This window comes from Trachemys scripta, chromosome 8 (assembly GCF_013100865.1).
Source record: "Trachemys scripta elegans isolate TJP31775 chromosome 8, CAS_Tse_1.0, whole genome shotgun sequence".
Classification (NCBI taxonomy): domain Eukaryota; kingdom Metazoa; phylum Chordata; order Testudines; family Emydidae; genus Trachemys; species Trachemys scripta.
This window is the reverse complement of record NC_048305.1, coordinates 80,433,916-80,453,133: the sequence shown is the minus strand read 5'-3', so window position 1 is coordinate 80,453,133 and position 19,218 is coordinate 80,433,916. Positions and strand designations below refer to the sequence as shown.

The 19,218-nt window shown below is 40.9% G+C and overlaps 1 protein-coding gene across 1 annotated transcript in view; it reads right to left on the bottom strand.

Moving 5' to 3' along the window:
* LOC117881769 (vitellogenin-2-like) overlaps positions 1-19,218 on the bottom strand; it is a 35,963-nt gene that overhangs the window by 10,029 nt on the left and 6,716 nt on the right. Inside the window, exons 10-27 of the mRNA XM_034779430.1 lie at positions 18,275-18,400; positions 16,932-17,150; positions 15,298-15,515; positions 15,082-15,179; positions 14,503-14,627; positions 13,857-13,958; positions 13,229-13,348; positions 12,934-13,123; positions 12,428-12,521; positions 11,289-11,474; positions 9,723-9,867; positions 8,792-9,020; positions 8,529-8,704; positions 5,693-6,088; positions 4,307-4,357; positions 4,035-4,136; positions 2,569-2,781; positions 2,323-2,465 (exon numbers count right to left, since the gene is read on the bottom strand). Coding sequence (XP_034635321.1) covers positions 2,323-2,465; positions 2,569-2,781; positions 4,035-4,136; positions 4,307-4,357; positions 5,693-6,088; positions 8,529-8,704; positions 8,792-9,020; positions 9,723-9,867; positions 11,289-11,474; positions 12,428-12,521; positions 12,934-13,123; positions 13,229-13,348; positions 13,857-13,958; positions 14,503-14,627; positions 15,082-15,179; positions 15,298-15,515; positions 16,932-17,150; positions 18,275-18,400 — 2,933 coding nt within the window. The remainder of the gene's footprint in view (positions 1-2,322; positions 2,466-2,568; positions 2,782-4,034; positions 4,137-4,306; positions 4,358-5,692; positions 6,089-8,528; positions 8,705-8,791; positions 9,021-9,722; positions 9,868-11,288; positions 11,475-12,427; positions 12,522-12,933; positions 13,124-13,228; positions 13,349-13,856; positions 13,959-14,502; positions 14,628-15,081; positions 15,180-15,297; positions 15,516-16,931; positions 17,151-18,274; positions 18,401-19,218) is intronic.

Below are 19,218 nucleotides of genomic sequence, written 5' to 3'. Positions count from 1 at the left end.
TTCATTTCTCCCAAATCAAATATACTGATCCACTGTAACTTGCTGTAGAAAAAGTAGGATAAAATTGAACAAGAAATGCTTCCCAGTGGTTATTAGGACTGGAATTGCTATTTTCAACAGCCATTGCCTTATTTGTTTGTTTGTTTAAAAGGAAGACAGTGATATTGCATTGGCAAATTCCCCATAGAAAGAAAGAGTGGAACAAAAGAATAATAAAGGCACCTCAACTTTTCCTCATTTATGGAGGACAGTCTTATAATATGCATCCAGATATCCTCCAATCACACAAGTTGAAAATTGTTTCACTTTACTGCAGTTCTGTAACCATATGGGAACCAATCCTGTCTGTGTTCTGTGCACATCTAAAATTCCTGCTGAATGACCTGCCCTGGGAGCGAGTTACCAATTATCCAGGGCTGCGGTGGAAGGAGGGTACAGGTGGCGGGGGGGGGGAGCCTAGGGCTGGGGCAGCAGGAGGTGTGGGGGGGGCACTGGTGGGGGGGTAGGGGGAAGCCCAGGGCTGGGGGGGGGGCAATGGTGGGGGAGTAGGGGGAAGCCCAGGGCTGGGACGGCAGGGGGGTGCGGGTGGGGGAGTGAGAGCCCAGGGCTGGGGCGGCAGGGGTGTGCGCAGGGCCGGCTTTAGGCCAATTCCACCAATTCCCCCGAATCGGGCCCCGCGCCTAAGAGGGCCCCGCGCCCAGTGGCAGGGCTGCCGGGGTGGGGGCAAGTGGCCAAGAATCCCTTCCCTGGCTAGAGGCTCCTTTTTAATTTTTACTCACCCGACAGCATTCCGGGTCTTCGGCGGCACTTCAGCGGCGGGTCCTTCACTCACACAGGGTCTTCAGCAGCACTTCAGCAGCAGGTCCTTCAGTGCCACCAAAGACCCGGAGCGAGTGAAGGACAAACCGCCGAAGACTACGAGTGCCGCCCGGTGAGTACAAGCCCCACATGTTTTTTTACGTGTTTTTTTTTTTTTTTTTTTCCAGTCATCCCTGCCGGGGCCCCGTCAAAACTGTTCGAATTGGGCCCCGCACTTCCTAAAGCCGGCTCTGGGGGTGCGGGTCGGGGGGGGGAGAGCCCAGGGCTGGGGCAGCAGGGGGTGCGGGTGGTGGGGGAGAGCCCAGGGTTTGGGTGGCAGGGGGGTGCGGTGAGGAGCCCAGGGCTGGGACGGGGGGGGCAGCCAAAATTTTTTTTGCTTGAGGCGGCAAAAAACCTAGAACCAGCGCTGCCTGTCACCAAGCAGTGTGTGTTAGTATGTGGTACTGTGCGGGGCAGGAGAGGCAGCAGTATCAGAACACTGAAAATTGCTACTGAATATAGGAGGCCGCATGGCAGCATGCAGTAACCAGGATGGGATAGGCCGAGCAGCGTTAAAGACATTCAATGTTGAAAATTGGGCATCCCCAGTCCATTAAATACCTAAAAACCGGACAGCTTGTTATTAAAGCCCCAATATGTGTTAACAGGATCCATTAGCATGGGCCCTTATGCTCACTTGGATTCTCACTGTGAAGAGATGAGGACCTCATCATCAGTCCCTATTATAGTTTTAGGGCCTGAATAAGCAATAAAAATAGTTGCCTCTAAACAAGTGTTGCCTACAAAAGAATAAGAACGAACTCTGTTATACTCAGTCCCCTGTTCATCCTCCACAATAAGTGCATGTACTGTACATGAAAAAATGCATTCAGAAGAGAATTTTCCAGGTATTCCACTGGATAGTTTCTATCTAGGGTAGCAAGAGCAGATATCAGCCTATCCAAATAATCCAACCTAGTTTAAACTATGTTCTCCTCAAGCATCTGGTGGTAATCTGTTAACCAGGCAGCTACTATCCCAGTGTCTCTAACTAACATGTACATGTATATATTCAGGTATCAAGAGAAGTTGCCATCTGTGTGTCTCCATATTGGACAACACTGAAAAAAACCCCAGTAGTGTGGCTGTGAACCCATAAAAGAAACCTATTCTGAATCTAGCATAGTACAGTTTTCTTATAATCACTGCCACATTAATGTATTCTAATTAGTATGTAATGAACTTTGTGTTTCAAATGGACCTATTGTGCTGCTCTAAGAGAGACTCATGCTAAGGATTACACTGAAACAAAAGTGAACTGGAGACTAAATAAAACAGGAGAGACCAATGTGTGGTCTGATCCTATGAAAATTTCCACATTCAGGAGTTTTGCCTGTATAGGAACTGCAGGATTGTGCCTGTAATTGTTGGACGCTCATTGCTGAATATGCATTCTCCCAGTTTGATTATGCTGTAAAATAAGTAAAGAATTTAGATTTCAAAAAATGATGAGTCAAATCTCACCATCTTGCAGCTATTTTGATTCTTGAAGGAACTTTAGGCCACTCTAGCTTGATCTGTGTGGCTGGGTAATCAGCAAATTGGCCAGTTACAACTTTTCCAGCAATCCTGTAGTCCTGGCAATCCTGGCCCCATTTTAGATAACCCTAAGAGAGAGGAATAATTAATTTTATTTTAAATTTAAATATAAAAACATAGTAATATCAATATAAAACATTTACTCTTGGTCAGATTATGTTTGAACCTTACCGCTGCTTTGTAAGAATTTACTATTGAAGCATCAGCGCAGAGTTTCCATATACTTGATTCTGAGATGTTTGACACAAACACTTGTATCCTGGGTGTGGTGGAGTGCAAGTCTGTGTACAACACAAGCTGGAAGCCTGCCAGCTTTCTGTCAGTTCGAATGGCACGAAGAATAACAGCCAGTATTGGAGGTTTAATGTCTCCTAAGAATTTAGGCTAAAGTCACAGGAGAAAAAGTCAGTTGAAACATTTTTAAAAGTACAGTAAAGTACTACACTGAATGTCAGATACATTAATATTTGTTAAAGGAATGGTCTTTATTAAAAAAAAAAACATGCTGTGTACAGTACTCAGCAGAATCCTATCCAGAAATACAGTGAAATCCTTTAAGCATGTGATCCAGCTCCATTGAAGTCATAAGGAGTTTTGCCATTGATTTCCAGGGGAGCAGGATCAAACCTTAAACAAGTAAAACAATAATGGAAAAAATCTTTTACAAGAGCAATTTCAGTGTACCCAAAGGAAACCTGGAATAGAAATGTGACCGGACAAAGAACAGATCTTTTAGATTACCAAATGTTGGGATTGAGCCTGCATTCTTTATTCATTCAAAACTCATAATAAAATCAAAGAGCACAGGATCAGATTCTTTCATTGTACCAAACTGAAATTTAGTTAATAAAATAACTGCCTTCTTAAACAAATACATTTTAACTTTTAAAACCATAATAATTTATGTCAACAAACAGATCTGTTTGTCATATTTACACTGCACAGAGAAAAGATTATATTCATTAAAGTCCAGATTCTGTCTGTCATTCTTATATTGTACAGTCCCTGACTATGCACATAGAGTAACAATTTCAAAGTCCCATTAACTTTCAGTGGAACATAGGCCCCTAAATGTCTGTGTCACTTTTGAAGATAGGACTTTGGCTTCTAAATCACTTAGGTGCTTTTGAAAATTTTACCCATGGCCTTGTTGACATGAATGGAACTACCTGCAGAGAAAGGCACTACTAAACATGCATCAGGACTGCAGAATCAGGACCTAAGCAGTACAGGATGCAATCCGCTGACAACACAAACCAGAAATTGCTATAGGCCTGATTCAGATACTTTTATACATGTTGAGTAGCACTTCACAAGTGGTCCCATTTATTTTAATGGGACTACTCACTTAGTAATGCACTATTCATCATGTGTAAGCATATCTGTTAGGTTCAGTTATCCCACCCTTTTTGGACATAGTAGTAAGAGCTATTCAATGACAACCCAAGGCACAGTACTTCTATACTGGCAAGAAATAGTTATATGTAGACTCTTATAATAATTTATATATTATTTAATACAATAACTCACTAATTATATCTTTCCTTTACTAGTATCAGAATTTTACAGTAGATGGAAATCCGTGGCAGTGTTGACAAAGTTTTCACCTGCTTTCGTTTCTTGTTGAATACACCCACCTGAGCACTTCCTCTGTAGCTGCCTTCATCACTACTCTCAGAAGAACTAGAACTGGAGGAAGAAGAGCTACTGCTGCTGCTTGGGACTTTCTTTCTTGGATACTGCAACAATTGAAGAATCATCCTTAATCAAGTGACTTACAAGACAGTTCACAGAAAGTGGTTCCACAAGTTATTTTTAACACTTTTCTTCTCAGTGGACCAAATCCTGCTCCCCCCCGAAGTCAGTGAAACCGGTGTTTGGCCCTGCGTGCAAAGAGCAGAAAATGTACCTGTTCTCTGTGTGCCGACGTGAACTGATACTGATAAATTTCTGGATCAGCCTGTGAAAATACACAAGAAGTGGAAGTAACTCCCATAAAAGCTGCTTTGGGTTACTGCTCGAAAAGATGCAGCACAAAATATGGCAAAATATTAGATAAGAATTTCAGTAATAAAATATATACAACACTCAAATCTAAGTGACTCAGAGAATCTCAGAAGTTAGAGATGGAAAAGATCTATATTAGATCACCTAATCTATCACCATGATGGCAGAGAGCAATCATAGAATCATAGAATATCAGGGTTGGAAGAGACCTCAGGAGGTCATCTAGTCCAACCCCCTGCTAAAGCAGGACCAATCCTCAATTAAATCATCCCAGCCAGGGCTTTGTCAAGCCTGACCTTAGAAACCTCTAAGGAAGGAGATTCCACCACCTCCCTAGGTAATCCATTCCAATGCTTCACCACCCTCCTAGTGAAAAAGTTTTTCCTAATATCCAACCTAAACCTCCCCCACTGCAACTTGAGACCATTACTCCTTGTTCTGTCATCTGCTATCACTGAGAATAGTCTAGATCCATCCTCTTTGGAACCCCCTCTCAGGTAGTTGAAAGCAACTATCAAATCCCCCCTCATTCTTCTCTTCTGCAGACTAAACAATCCCAGTTCCCTCACCTCTCTTCATAAGTCATGTGCTCCAGCCCCCTAATCATTTTTGTTGCCCTCCGCTGGACTCCTTCCAATTTTTCCACATCCTTCTTGTAGTGTGGGGCCCAAAACTGGACACAGTACTCCAGATTAGGCCTCACCAATGCCGAATAGAGGGGAATGATCATGTCCCTCGATCTGCTGGCAATGCTCCTACTTACACAGCCCAAAATGCTGTTAGCCTTCTTGGCAACAAGGACACACTGTTGACTCATATCCAGCTTCTCATCCACTGTGACCCCTAGGTCCTTTTCTGCAGAACTGCTGCCTAGCAACTCGACCCATAGTCTGTAGCAGTGCATGGGATTCTTCCGTCCTAAGTGCAGGACTCTGCACTTGTCCTTGTTGAACTTCATCAGATTTCTTTTGGCCCAATCCTCTAATTTGTACAATATATTTTTATTACTTTGCCCAGTGCTCCATATGCTTCTAGTTTCCAGCCATTGTACAAACAGGGAAGTAAGAGTAAATTGTACTAGTGCCACTGGACTCTCTGGGTCTGATTCTGCCCTCAGTTATGTGAGTGTAACTCTCATTCAAGTCAATGAAGTTACTCCTATGACGGGGCAGAATTGGTCCCTATATCATAATGCATAATTTCTTGATTTATAACAACATGCATAAAGTAACGTAATTATTACCAGAAATATAATTCATACAGACCTAAAAGACTCTGAATGAGTTACCTGCTGTTTGGAATACTCGCTGTCACTGCTGCTGCTACAGCTCCTCACTGGTTTGTCACGTTTCCCTTGCAGTTCTTTGTTTGCAGCATGATCCTCTTCACTGCTACTGCAGCTTCTGCTGTTACTACTGTCACTGCTACTGCTGCCACCACGACTACTACTGCTGCTGCTTCCTTCCCTTTGTCTAGCTTGCCATGTTTTGTCTTTCGTGTCTGTATTCCTGTATTTGTCACCAACAGAAGAGGAGGAGGAGGAGGAAGATGATGATGAGGATGATGATGAGGATGAGCTGGATTGATACTTAGCAGCTGGATCTGTGCTAATTTCTGCAATTTTGGCTGTATCTTTCTTGGCGGCCTGCTTCTTAAGATGCTGATGTGCACTTCTGTTTGCAGCCTGCAAGTCCAATCAAATGTTACTTCGAAGAATTATATCAGTTAGCGAGAATCGTTTTCCTATCATAGTCAGTGCAATGTTATTGAATTTAAAGCCACTTGCATGTTCTTGACTTACCAGGAATAATAGCTTCATTGCTTTGGGAATTATATATTATGTGTTATGAGGAAAACATTCAGGCCTCCTATTTCCCTATGTTGGAAACAATCCATCTAAGGTACAGGAGATTTCGTGATTCTTCCTCCAAATCATTTAGCAGGGTTAGCCCTGCCTCTTGACGAACAGAGCACTTTGCCCCATAAACCTAGCTTTTCAGATGCAGGATATCCGCAGGACACAGGAGAAGCTTTCTGGAGGCCCAAGATCTCCACACTGCTCCCTTGGTTCCCATCCTCCTTTGTAGCACAGCTCCCTTCGGGGTCTAGTCAATTTCACATTCTGTATCTCATCATATACTAGCACAATGCTGCAATGTTTGAATTGTAAACACTGAGAGGGAAGGTTTCATATAGAATCATAGAACTGAAAGGGACCTCGAGGGATCATCTAGTCCAGTCCCCTGCACTCATGGCAGGATTATTTATCTAGACCATCCCTGACAGGAGTTTGTCTAACCTGCTCTTAAAAATTTCCAATGATGGAGATTCCACAACCTCCCTCGCCAATTTATTCCAGTGCTTAACCACCCTCACAGTGAGGAAGTTTTTCCTAATGTCCAACCTAAATCTCCCTTACTGCAATTTAAGCCCATTGCTTCTTGTCCTATCCTCAGATGTTAAGAAAAACAATTTTTCGTCCTCCTCCTTGTAACAACCTTTTACGTACTTGAAAACTGTTATCATGTCCCCCACTAAGTCTTCTCTTTTCCAGACTAAACAAACCCATTTTTTTCAATCTTCCCTCATAGATCATGTTTTCTAGACCTTTAATCATTTTTGTGGCTCTTCTCTGGACTCTCTCCAATTTGTCCACATCCTTCCTGAAATGTGGTGCCCAGAACTGGACACAATACTCCAGTTGAGGCCTAATCAGAGTGGAGTAGAGCAGAAGAATTACTTCTCGTGTCTTGCTTACAACACTCCTGCTAATACATCCCAGAATGATGTTCACTTTTTTTGCAACAGCGTTACGCTGTTGACTCATATTTAGCTTGTGATCCACTATGACCCCCAGATCCCCTTCCGCAGTACTCTTTCCTAGGCAGTCATTTCCCATTTTATATGTATGCAACTGATTGTTCTTTCCTAAATGAAGTACTTTGCATTTGTCCTTACTGAATTTCATCCTATTTACTTCAGACCATTTCTCCAGTTTGTCCAGATCATTTTGAATTTTAATCCTATTCTCCTGCCCAGCTTGGTATTGTCTGCAAACTTTATAAATGTACTCTCTATGCCATTATTTAAATAATTGATGAAGATATTGAACAGAACCAGACCCAGAACTGATCCCTGCGAGACCCCACTCAATGTGCGCTTCCAGCCTGACTGTGAACCACTGATAACTACTCACTGGGAACAATTTTCCAACCAGTTTTGCACCCACCTTATAGTAGTTCAATCTAGGTTGCATTTCCATAGTTTGTTTATGAGAAGGTCATGTGAGACAGTATCAAAAACTTTACTAAAGTCAAGATATACCACATCTACCACTTCCCCCCATCCACAAGGCTTGTTACCCTGTCAAAGAAAGCTATCAGGTTGGTTTGACACAATTTGTTTTTGACAAATCCATGCTGACTGTTACTTTTCACCTTATTATCCTTTTGCAAATTGATTGCTTAATTATTTGCTCCATTATCTTTTCAGGTACAGAAGTTAAGCTGACTAGTCTGTAATTCCCCAGGTTGTCCTTATTTCCCTTTTTATAGATGGGCACTATATTTGCCCTTTTCCAGGCTTCTGGAATCTCTCCCATCTTCCATGACTTCTCAAAGATAATCGCTAATGGCTCAGATATCTCCTCAGTCAGCTCCTTGAGTATTCTAGGATGCATTTCATCAGGCCCTGGTGACTTAAAGACATCTATTTTGTCCAAGCAATTTTTAACTTGTTCTTTCCCTATTTTAACCTCTTCTGATCCTACCTCATTTTCACTGGCATTCACTACATTAGACATCAAATCACAACCAACCTCGGTGAAAACCAAAACAAACAACAAACAACTTCTTTATTTGAAATGTAATAATAAGATAATAGGTCTGATTTAATTAGGCTTTTAACTCTTATTTCCTTCCTTTTTAGTTTAACAAGCCTAAACTACCTGACACTGTCCCTGCAGCATATACTTTTCTTACTCTTTAGAAAATATTTACAGTTCTAACTAAATCAAACTCTGGTTTTTTCTGCAGCTTTCCCTCTAATTTTGTAGGACCATTTATTTTGTTTTGGGATTTTTTGTTGTTGTTCAATTATCTTTCATTTCAAACCAAGTCAATTACCTTAAATATACTTTCAATTCCTAGGATCTTCTTCAGTTTTGTTTGAACCACGTCATCTGGAGTTGAATCATCATCTTCCTCTGACACTGGGGTTACCAGCTGGATTATTCTGAAAGCTGCTCTGGATCCTGCCTGAATCTCCAGCTGTATTTTGTCAATAGCAGCATCTGTACGGACTAAACACCAGGCACACGCATTAAGGGATATACTGCTTTAGTTGTACTGATGTGGATAAATGGAAATTTTTGTGCAGAATGCGATACCTGGTTTCAAAACTAATTTGATTTCATGCTCTCCAACCAATCTGTATAGAAATGTATCTTTTAAGAAAGCAGCATCTCGTAATTGCAGATTAAGGCAGGTTTGGCAACCCAAACTATGTAATTTGCTACAAAAGACTCGTGCATAAGATCTTCCTCCAGCTCTGTGGTGAAATTCCTCTTCTGGGCCATTGGAATATTTCTCGGACATCCCGTCAGAAGCTGTTCTTTGCTGCATTAAACAGAAACGTGGCAGGTTTAAGGGGAATTGGAGGGGAAGCAAAAGTGACTCAAAACTGGTGCAGGACTCCCAAGCAGCAGCTGGCTCACTCATAAAGGGGATTCCCAGCATGAAGGGCACTTAGCAAAGCAGAGCCTGGGGCTCTGTTACCATTTGCACTGATTCCCACAGGGCTTGGGAAGCAAAATGCACATCCTGCTCCCTGCCCTCTCCATTCTGCCTGAGGCCTACACCTTCCACGTGGATCTGATGTCCCAGGGAAGCCTCTCTATGGGGTACTGGGAAGAGGAAGAGAGCCCCATGGATATGGATGATCCCTCCTACAGTGTGTCAGATCTGCACACTTAGGATCTACTCTGCACAGAAATGAGAGGAATGAGCAGACCAAGAGTAAAAATTCCATCACTTGGCCCATTACATTCTATGGCAGCAATGTATATGAAAACTGATTTTAAATGGTCTGAACACCTAAGTCCCATTGATTTCAACAGGAGTTATGGGAGCTCAGCACTTCTGAAAATCAGATCCATTATTTATCTATCTGTTCATCCATCTATTCATTATCTATCCATCCATCTATCTATTAACTATCCATCCATCTATCCATCCATCTATCAACCTATCCATTATCTATCCATCTATTATCTATCTATCCATCTATCTATAATATACAAATACAGGAGTGTTAATTACCGTCATGGCACCATTTATTGAAGTCCTTTCTGGTGATTTAAAACGTTGCTCGGAGACATCCGATACAGCTTCTTCTGGTAGAACTGAAGATCTCTTTGCTGAAGTTATCTCTTCCACATTTCTTGAAATAGCATAAACTTTTGTCCTGTGGGGATAGGCACAATACACTACTTGTAAATGGCTCTATCGATAATATACTTTATTCTGATTTTTCACAGGCCTCCTATTTTTAATCCAGAAGAGATAGAGGTGATGTTAGTTGGCAGAAGAAAGCAATCTGAAGAAATAACAAGGGTTTTGACTGCTCTGTTTCTTGGTGGAGTCTACTCATCCCTTTCAAAAGACATTCACAACCTTGAGGTTGTTGGGGGCTCTCTGTTACTGTTGGATTCCCATGTAACCATAGTGGCTCAGAGTACTTTGTTTTATCTGTGGATAATAAAGGTAATCTATGACCTCTCCTTGCCACAGATACTGCCTTTGTCATGTCCAGATTGGACAACTGCAATACATTCTAAATGGAGCTGTCATTGACGCTGCCCTTCATCTACTTAGTGAAATGCAAACTACAACTGTTCTCCATGTACTGCCCGGCTCCCCATCTGCTTCTGGTTGAACTCAGGTGTGGGTTCTATCCTGCAAAGCCCTACATGATTTCGATCTGGCTCTTTTAGAGATTGTCTCTCTCCCTAAGTCCCACCAAAACTGCTGAGATGAACTGATGTGTTCTGAGGACATTCTGTAGCTGTGATGACTTGAGGATTGGAGGTAGAGCACTTTCAGTCTAGGTCCCACCTATGGAACTCCTTCTCTCAAGTGGCCCTCCAGAACTTAAATTTACTGCCCTGCTGAGTACAGTTCAAGACACATCATGTTATGAACAATGGCTCTGCAGTGGGCTATGTATAGTTAATTAGCGTCGATACAGTATGTTGCTTAATGTGGACAGTCCCATTTAATCAGTTTCATATTTCTAGATGCTAACAGCATGAGCGCATAACAATTATTAACTAAATAAAATGTTAGAGTAGTTCAGCTCTGTATGAGCCAAACAAAGGATTATAAAGGCAGGGGCATTTAGAAGTGCACTAATGGCAATTACTCTACGAGTTAACTTGTATTTAACCACCAGAAGTGCACTGGGCCTGATTCTGTAGTCCTTACTTAGGCAAAATCCTCAATGGCTTCATTGCCTGAGTCAGGACTTCAGGATGAGGACCATTAAATGACAGAGAACTGAAATTGCCAGTAAAGTGAAATACAAAAAAATACATCCTGAACATGGTGAACAAAAGAAAATATTTAGCATTCTATAACTATCCTACTACAGCAAAGTCTTAGCAAAAAGCTGTGTCTTTAACATTTTATAATAGGTAATTCACCATCAGTTGTACAGAAGAGTTAAAACTAGGGTGACTAGACAGCAAGTGTGAAAAATCAGGACGGGGGTGAGGCATAATAGGAGCCCATATTAAAAAAAGCCCCAAATATCGGGACTGGTCCTATAAAATCGGGACATCTGGTCACCCTATTTGAAAGTAAACAAAGTAAATATAACTGCTGTACCTTGCAGTCACTAGCTCAGTTTCCTGGTGGCACGGAGTTGTTTCAAACTTCAAACTTTTATCTTTCATGTTTATTTTGGCATAAAATTTCATTGGGATGTTGGCATGGAACTTGGCATGAAATTCAAGACCACTCTGAAAGTACTGTGTATTGATTCCCATCATTGCCACTGTATGCGAGTATATGCTGAAAGAGAGGGAAAATACAAACATGCATAACCATATACATTGATAAATATATACTTAGAAAGCACACTTTGAAATGTAGAATTCCCTGTATATAAATATCTTTGTTGGAAATCAGAGTTTGCTGCTATAAGAGGAAAAATGTCAATCAATCTATTGCCAGACAAAGAGATATACCACATATGTGGAGGTGAGATCCATGTGACGAATTGCAGAGTCATGTGATAAATGAATTTAACATGGACTGTTAGACCTCCTCACCTGCCCTCTTCACTTCTAATCCATCACCCCAGTTCTTATTCTAATATTAGAAAACCCTGAGCTCTTTCAAACAGCTGCTATTTTTAAAAAATCAACTAGCTCCAAAAATATTTCTTCTCCCCTCCCACTCCCCTCCCCCGCAAAAAAAATTACACTAGCCTGAGGCCCAGGATGACCATATTTAGTGCTGCACCAGTAGCAGCTTTTTTTCTATGTAAAATGCCATGACTTTACATCTGATATCACTCATCCCTGAAGGGGCAGAAATAGAAGCTTTATGGGAAGTGGTAGAATCCCAATTTGGATCCAGCACACACTGATAGCACTGCAAGGTCTGGGATAACATGACATTTTTTAGGCATAGAAAAGCTATTTTATGTCTTGTTTAGAGATATTTATATGGTTCTCTCTGAGGCCTGTACAACTGGATTAATGATGACTAAGTCACCCAGCAGTGTAGGCACAAAAAACCATAATTCCAGGATATTTTTTTTTAATGCTTTGTAATGTATGTGGCAAGTATAGAACATGATGTAGTATGGAATAAAAGATTTAACAGCACCTATTTGGATTGACCTATATAACTTACACATGGCTTCACCCTCGTGAATAATTCAGCTATCCCAAATCCCTGCCAATAAAATTATACCATACCATCATATTTATATACATATATATCCTAGTTTTCCTCACCTTGGGTTGATATCAGCATGAAGTTGCACATTGGCATCAAAGAACTGCAAAGGTTTAAAACTGCCAGATAAAGAGGGGGACATATTTACACCAACTGTAAGAGATAGAAAAGAATTATAGCAAAGGCAAAACAATAAATTAAGAGTTCCAAATTGACAGTTTTGCTAAAATAATAATAATTAGCACTTAGGTAGCACCATTTCATCTTCAAAACACTTTACAGAATTAAGAAGGGCCCAGTTTTGCCCTTGTAGTGCCCACTAAAATGAATCAGGAGTTATACACCTGTATGCAAGAGCAGCATTTATACCCAGCTAATTAATTCTCACACCACGTATGATGTAATGATGTATTACTACCTCCATATTAGAAATCGGGAACCTGAGACAAAGAAGGTAGGCGATATGCCAAGACTACAGAGGGATTTAATGTTAGACCAGGAATTAGAACTCTGAAATTCCTATGTGTTGAGGTGAAAACATTAAATGATGCTTTTCAAAACTCACCGTTGGCTGCAGCATGTATCAGACCAGTACTATATAAACTGAGTTCTAGTGGCAGGCCAACACAGGTAGGGACAATGTGCCGAACTTCTCCTGCCAATATTGCCAGTGTCCATTGTCCTGCAATGCCTCTTTGGATTTGATTGATCACGTTCTTCACTAACATGTGCCTATCTGATGATTCAGTCAGAGCCTACAAAGGGACAAAGATCCAGAAGGTTAAGTGGAGGGAGCAGAAGGGCAGGGAGGAAACTGTGAAGCCCCTCAGACAAAACAGAAAAATAGGAGCAATCAATACCTTCACTGTCTGTTGAATGAGCTCCTTGTTGACATCAGCAAAGGCGAGCTCATGGCCAAATACTTTTACATAGGCTGATATGAGTGGGTTTTCAGGAGGCAGTTCCTTCCATCCCAGAAGCTAGAGAAAAAATGTTGCTTAATATATAGGACTGTATTAACAAATACTGGGTCAAATCCTGAGGATGTTACTAGGATTATTCAGGCAAAACTACCATTGACCTCACTGTGAATTTGCCCATGTAGCACCTGGGTAAAGACCGTGGTAAACAGTGGGCTACATCATAAAGTAAAAAATCCTATACAGCAATCATTTTTTAAAAGAAAATTGATATATTGTATTTTAACATGCACTTTAATTTTTGTATTAATTATTACCATCATCATCATCTGCACTGGCCCCAATTAGGATCAAGGCACCCTTGTGATAGGCACTGACACATATACAGCGAAAAGATGGTGCCTATCCCAAAAGAGCTTGCAGTGTATGGCTAGATATGTCATTTGTGGCTTACTCAAGTACTCCTCATTCACTGAGACTTCCGTGGGAGTTTTGGCTGGGTAAGAAATGCAGTACCAGGCATTCCAGTAATATATTTCAAACAGATGTGAAGAAAGAATACACATACCGTTTTCCCAAGCACCTTCAATTTTTTGTATGTGTCATATTCAGCAAAGGGGATGTTCTGTTTCCTGACGAGCTCTGTTAGGCCTTGTGATTGGAGAGCCACCTATGCAAAACAAATAAAATCAGGCAGACCAGACTATGACACAATTAAAACAGAGAGAGTGAAGGAATATCAAAAATTAGTCTTTACTAGGTGAAAGCCATGAGAAAACTATTAATGATGGAGAGAGAAAATATGGAGCACCAGATTCAACCACTGTCATGTGCAGTCGTGACTCCATTAAAGTCAATAAAATTACATCTGTGTATCTAGTAATGGATCTGGCTCAGCGAGTAGCGGGAAATCCCTAGTATAACCTTTACACATATATATGATAGGCAGTTATGGTTCAGGTTTACAGACAGATATTCAGTGAGCCTTCTGAGATTTCCTTTACTTTTGTTACATTTTATTCCATACTGAATGCTTTCATAGCCTCTCTCATCAGAGTCTATAGGCCAAGAAGGCCAAGGACAATTGCAATCAGACTCCTTCCCTCTGCACCAGCCCCTATTCAAGGCTGTGGTGAAATGCTGCAGTCCATCCAGAAGGCTTCCATGAGAAATATTTGTATAGGTCTGATTGTTGTTCTAAATGTAATATTTACCTCGACAAAATCAGTTGCGGTATTCGCATAGTAACCTCTCAGTTTCATAATTATCGCAGATGGCAACATACTGCTTGGACTGTTCATGAGATAAACTCTTCCAATTGCGCCAGCTCTATATTCCGCTATAGTAGAAATCAAAATACAGCAGAGATTTGGTTTTCACTATGGTGTCCAATGATATCTTGTGCACATAAGGTATAGTCACCATATGTGTGTAATCATGTAAATGAGTCTGTCAGCATTGATTTCTATGGGTTGCCCAATCTTCATATACAAAGTCTCTCTGAGGGGAGAATTTGGAATCATGTCCATTCTGGGAGGTGAGGCGGCAGGTCTGAGGAATATTGGGTCTCTACACAAATACCTCAGTCCATAGCTGAAGTCTAGAGATCCATAGCATTCTCCATAGATCCTGAGACATCTGCAATTTACTTTTTCCTACTCCAGGAATGGACAAATCCCACTGCCAATGGCAGGATTTCAGTTAAAATTCATGGCATTTCATAGCTTTTCTATGGGAATTTTCTAAGAATATAGTATTAGCCAAAGCAGTTCCACAGCATATCTGGTACTCACGGTAATAACCACCAACGTGAATAACCTTGCTGTACCGATAGCTCAGCCTGTCAAGTCTTGGGCTCAGTAGTTTAAGGGCAATGTTGCAAGCAGCAGATCTAAGTGAAATGAATAATAATGCTCCATAATAACTGAATTCACTTTGCATTTATACTTAGAAAATTGTAATGGAAATCACTACTTACAATGGAAAGTTTTACTTCTCTTTTTACTTACACATTATAGAGCTGTGGGATCCTGCTTATTGCCAAAACCTTCATATGGGAATATGTGAAACTGGCAACCTGCAAACTGCTCTCCGTTAGCAGAGCATTGGCCATAGTTGTTACGAGAGGAAGAGCAGGCTTAGTTTCAAAGATGACAACACAAGCCATCATTCGGACAGTAGGAGCAAGTGAATGGTCCACAAAGATCTGGAGAAGAATTTCCCGTACCTGGAGGGGAAAAAAAAACACATTTCCAGATCCTGATAACTTCTTAGGGTGTATTCTCCTTTTAAAATAATGCAGTTTGCACTGGTGAGTCACCCACACATATTGAGGGAGAATAAAACTGAAAGTATGCCCGTCTTTGCAACGTAGGCACTGATGCACAAAGATAAGTATTGTTGGGACACAATGAACAGAAGTGGGGGGGAATTGCCATTAATAATATGCCCAGTCTTGCAATTTAGGATGACCTAATTCCCAATGACATCAGGGAGAGTATAGTGTGTGCAATTAGGGAAGAATCAAAGTAATTTGTATTCACCATTGCTTACACTACTTGCTATCGGTGGGACTTCCGTACATAGATTGTAGTCACTTAGATACCACAGTAATGAGCATGGTATAAAAGCACAGACAGACACATAGACAGTGGATTAACACACACTCTCTCTCCCCTGTATTATTTAAGTTCATAAAAGATCACAACATATGGTATAGGAAACAGTATTCTTTTTCATCTGCAGTTTATAATTCTCATAAAAAATCCTAAAAAACAAGAAAGTGCCTATCCTCATTACATTTTTATAGTTTTACTTTTTAGAATGAGATCCCGCAGTCCTTTTCTACTTAAAATTCCCACTGATATCAGTGTGAGCTTTGAGTGCACAGCAACCACACAATCAGGAATGCCTGTAATACTGATTATACACTTTTATTTGATTTTTTTATTTATCCTCACATTGATCAACTTTCAGCTTATGCATTAATCTATTATTTATGTCCAGCCACATATATGTGAAGAGCTAAGGGCAGATCCTCAGCTGTATAAATTGCTGTAGATAGGCCCATTGGTGTCAGTGGGCCTATGCAACTTCACACCAGCTGGGAATCTACCCCTAGTGCATTTCCTAGCAGTGCTAGAGACAAAACAATCAACAAACCTGGTGAATGGAACCATTTTTGAGAACCCATGTCATGAGCCATGTTAAAATGATTTAACAATATTTTACTCCTTCTGAATTAAAATAAGACCATTTCTTGTCTTAATTTTAAAGTCTCGTATACCCACAATATGGTGTATCGGTCGCAAATTATTTTGGGCTCAAACTTATTTCCACTGCAGTCAATGGCCAAACTCTTCTTGATTTCAATGAGACCAAGGTCAGAGGGAGCGGTCTTTAATTGTGTACATAAGCAGCATTACAGGTCTAGGAGGTACAATATTAAACAATGCAAACCAGATTCTCAGTTGGGGTAAATCAGTGTAGTTTCACTGAAGTCAATGGAGCTATGCTGAGAATCTGGCCTTGGGTATCTGATATTACACACTGAGTTCACAAACAGTGTGTCACTGACTTGACCTGCATTACATCCTGTATTCTTTATGTCCGATGAGTTTGTTTAAACAATAGTTTCACTTACTTTTGCAGGGTCTTTCCTGGCTATTTTTCTCAAGGCCAAAACAGCATCAATATAAATTCTAACTGGAAAAGCCATCGCGGCAGGTGAAAATATTGGCAAGAACTTCAGGATGCGCTTGATACTGGCTGGTTCTCCTGCATTGCCAATGGCTTTCAGAGCCAAGGCCATGTCATCTTCATGGTTCTTGCTGATTGCCTCGGCTGCAAGGTCGTGGAGGGGCTGCAAACGAAGCAAGAATGTGTAGCTTTGTTAATTCAGATAATAATCTTGCATGTACACACTGCCATCCTTGCCCACAGGGAATAAAAAGCCTTTCACTCCAAGACTTTGCTTTCTTCTTTGAGCTGAACCTTGCACATTTCACTCCCAGGCTCTCATTACCATAGTGCCAAATATAGAAAACAGCAAGGAGCACTCACTGACTAGTGTAACTTTCCCTGCGTTATAGCTGGGCCAGGTTCATCCCTGTTCACCCGCCCAGGGAGTTGCAAATTGCATCTCCCCACACCAGCCTGGCCCTTGAGTCCTGGGGGAATTCACAGAGAGGGTGACTCTCTCAGTGATTCTAATGCAGCTTCCAGAGCCCCATAAAATAGGCACCAACTTCAGTATTGCCAACACCCCTGGCAATCTCCATTAGGCACTGCTAAATGTGTTCCCCTATAGTCTCATAACTTCATCTGAATGTTTTCTGCTTCCCAGATTCATTGGGTAGGATTGACCCATATGACAAGGACAGATTACTTTTGTACAGGCTTTCCTTTGTTTAGCCCTTTTGTGCCGGTTTTCAAGGTTTAAACACATTCTGATGTCAACAGACCATCCATCTCAGTACTCTGGTACTTATGAACATAGGAATAGACCTCCATAGTCTGAAGACAATGATCAGAGAAGACCTGGGGACAGTGTACAATCAGGAAGTTTCTTCTTAAGATGGTCATTTTAGGAGCATGACTTGGGATATGTCTGGAGCTTCATTTATAGTGGCATTGAGGAGTAATGGTAACAATGTAGTAGCATGTACAGGAACATATACCATAGTACTCTTCTTATAATCCTACAAGTTGCCACTCATTGTAAATTCAATTTCAGCTTGTTTAGAGAATCCATTTTCCTTATGGACTATCACCACTTGCATTCAAAATTCTGAACGGTTAAGGTTTTTCAAAGAGCTTCCACTCACCTTCTAATTTTGTTTGTGATTTTGCAGTTGATCACAGCTGCAAATGATGGAATTTAAACCTCCATTGTCCTGATTTACACTCAACTAGGTGGGAACTAACCTAGAGGCAGTTTCTGAAATTTCTTCAGGTATTAAAAAATCTGAAATAAAACCCACTCACCTGAAGAATTTTATTAGGACAAGATGATGACACAGAACAATATCTGTTTATCATGGAACCATATGCCAGGTAAGCAAGCTTGCGAAGCATAGGAGCTCTCTGAATTCGGAAGCTGGTCACTAGATCCTGCAGAAGTAAGAAGCAGCACATCTTAATATTGGTATCCAGTAAAAATCATATTTAGTTGAATGTTCACCTTACCTATTAGAACAAACCAGAAACTATCTTGGATTTTCCCAGGTATTTTCAGTAAAAAGAAATCAGACTTGTAACAATTTCAGACATATGACCAGGATTTGAAGTTGCTGTGATATTACTGACGGTAACTAATTTTTCTCACACATTAATGATCAGAGTGGGTCTAAATTGTCCACATTTCTATTTTTGGCCGAAAAAAATGATAAAAATTGTCATAGATTTTTGGGGGGATTTGACCAGCTATCATCAAATATCCAAGGTGTTTAAACATTTTCAATGATTGAAAAATTTCATCAAAATATCAACATTTTTCTAATTACCCATAACTTTACAGTGAACTGCTTTAAAGAGGAAATATGTCATATCCACCACATATCACTGTGTAAATTCACTAATAAAAGTGGATTGTGGCCTACTAGTAGAAGGAGGACCCACCACATGGACACTACACCACACGCCAATATCCTGGACACCACGATCAGCTTCAACAATGGAATCCTATAGAGAACTATATACAAGAAACCCACGGATCACCACACCTACATTCACAGATCCAGTAACCACCCCAAACACACCAAGAAATCTGTTATCTACAACCAGGGACTCAGATACCACAGAATATGCTCTAAGAGGAAAGTCCAGGATGTACACCTTAACACACTTAAAATCGCCTTCACCAAACAAGGACACTCCCCCAGAGAAGTAGATCACTTCATGGAACAGGCCAAATACACCAAGAGAATCTG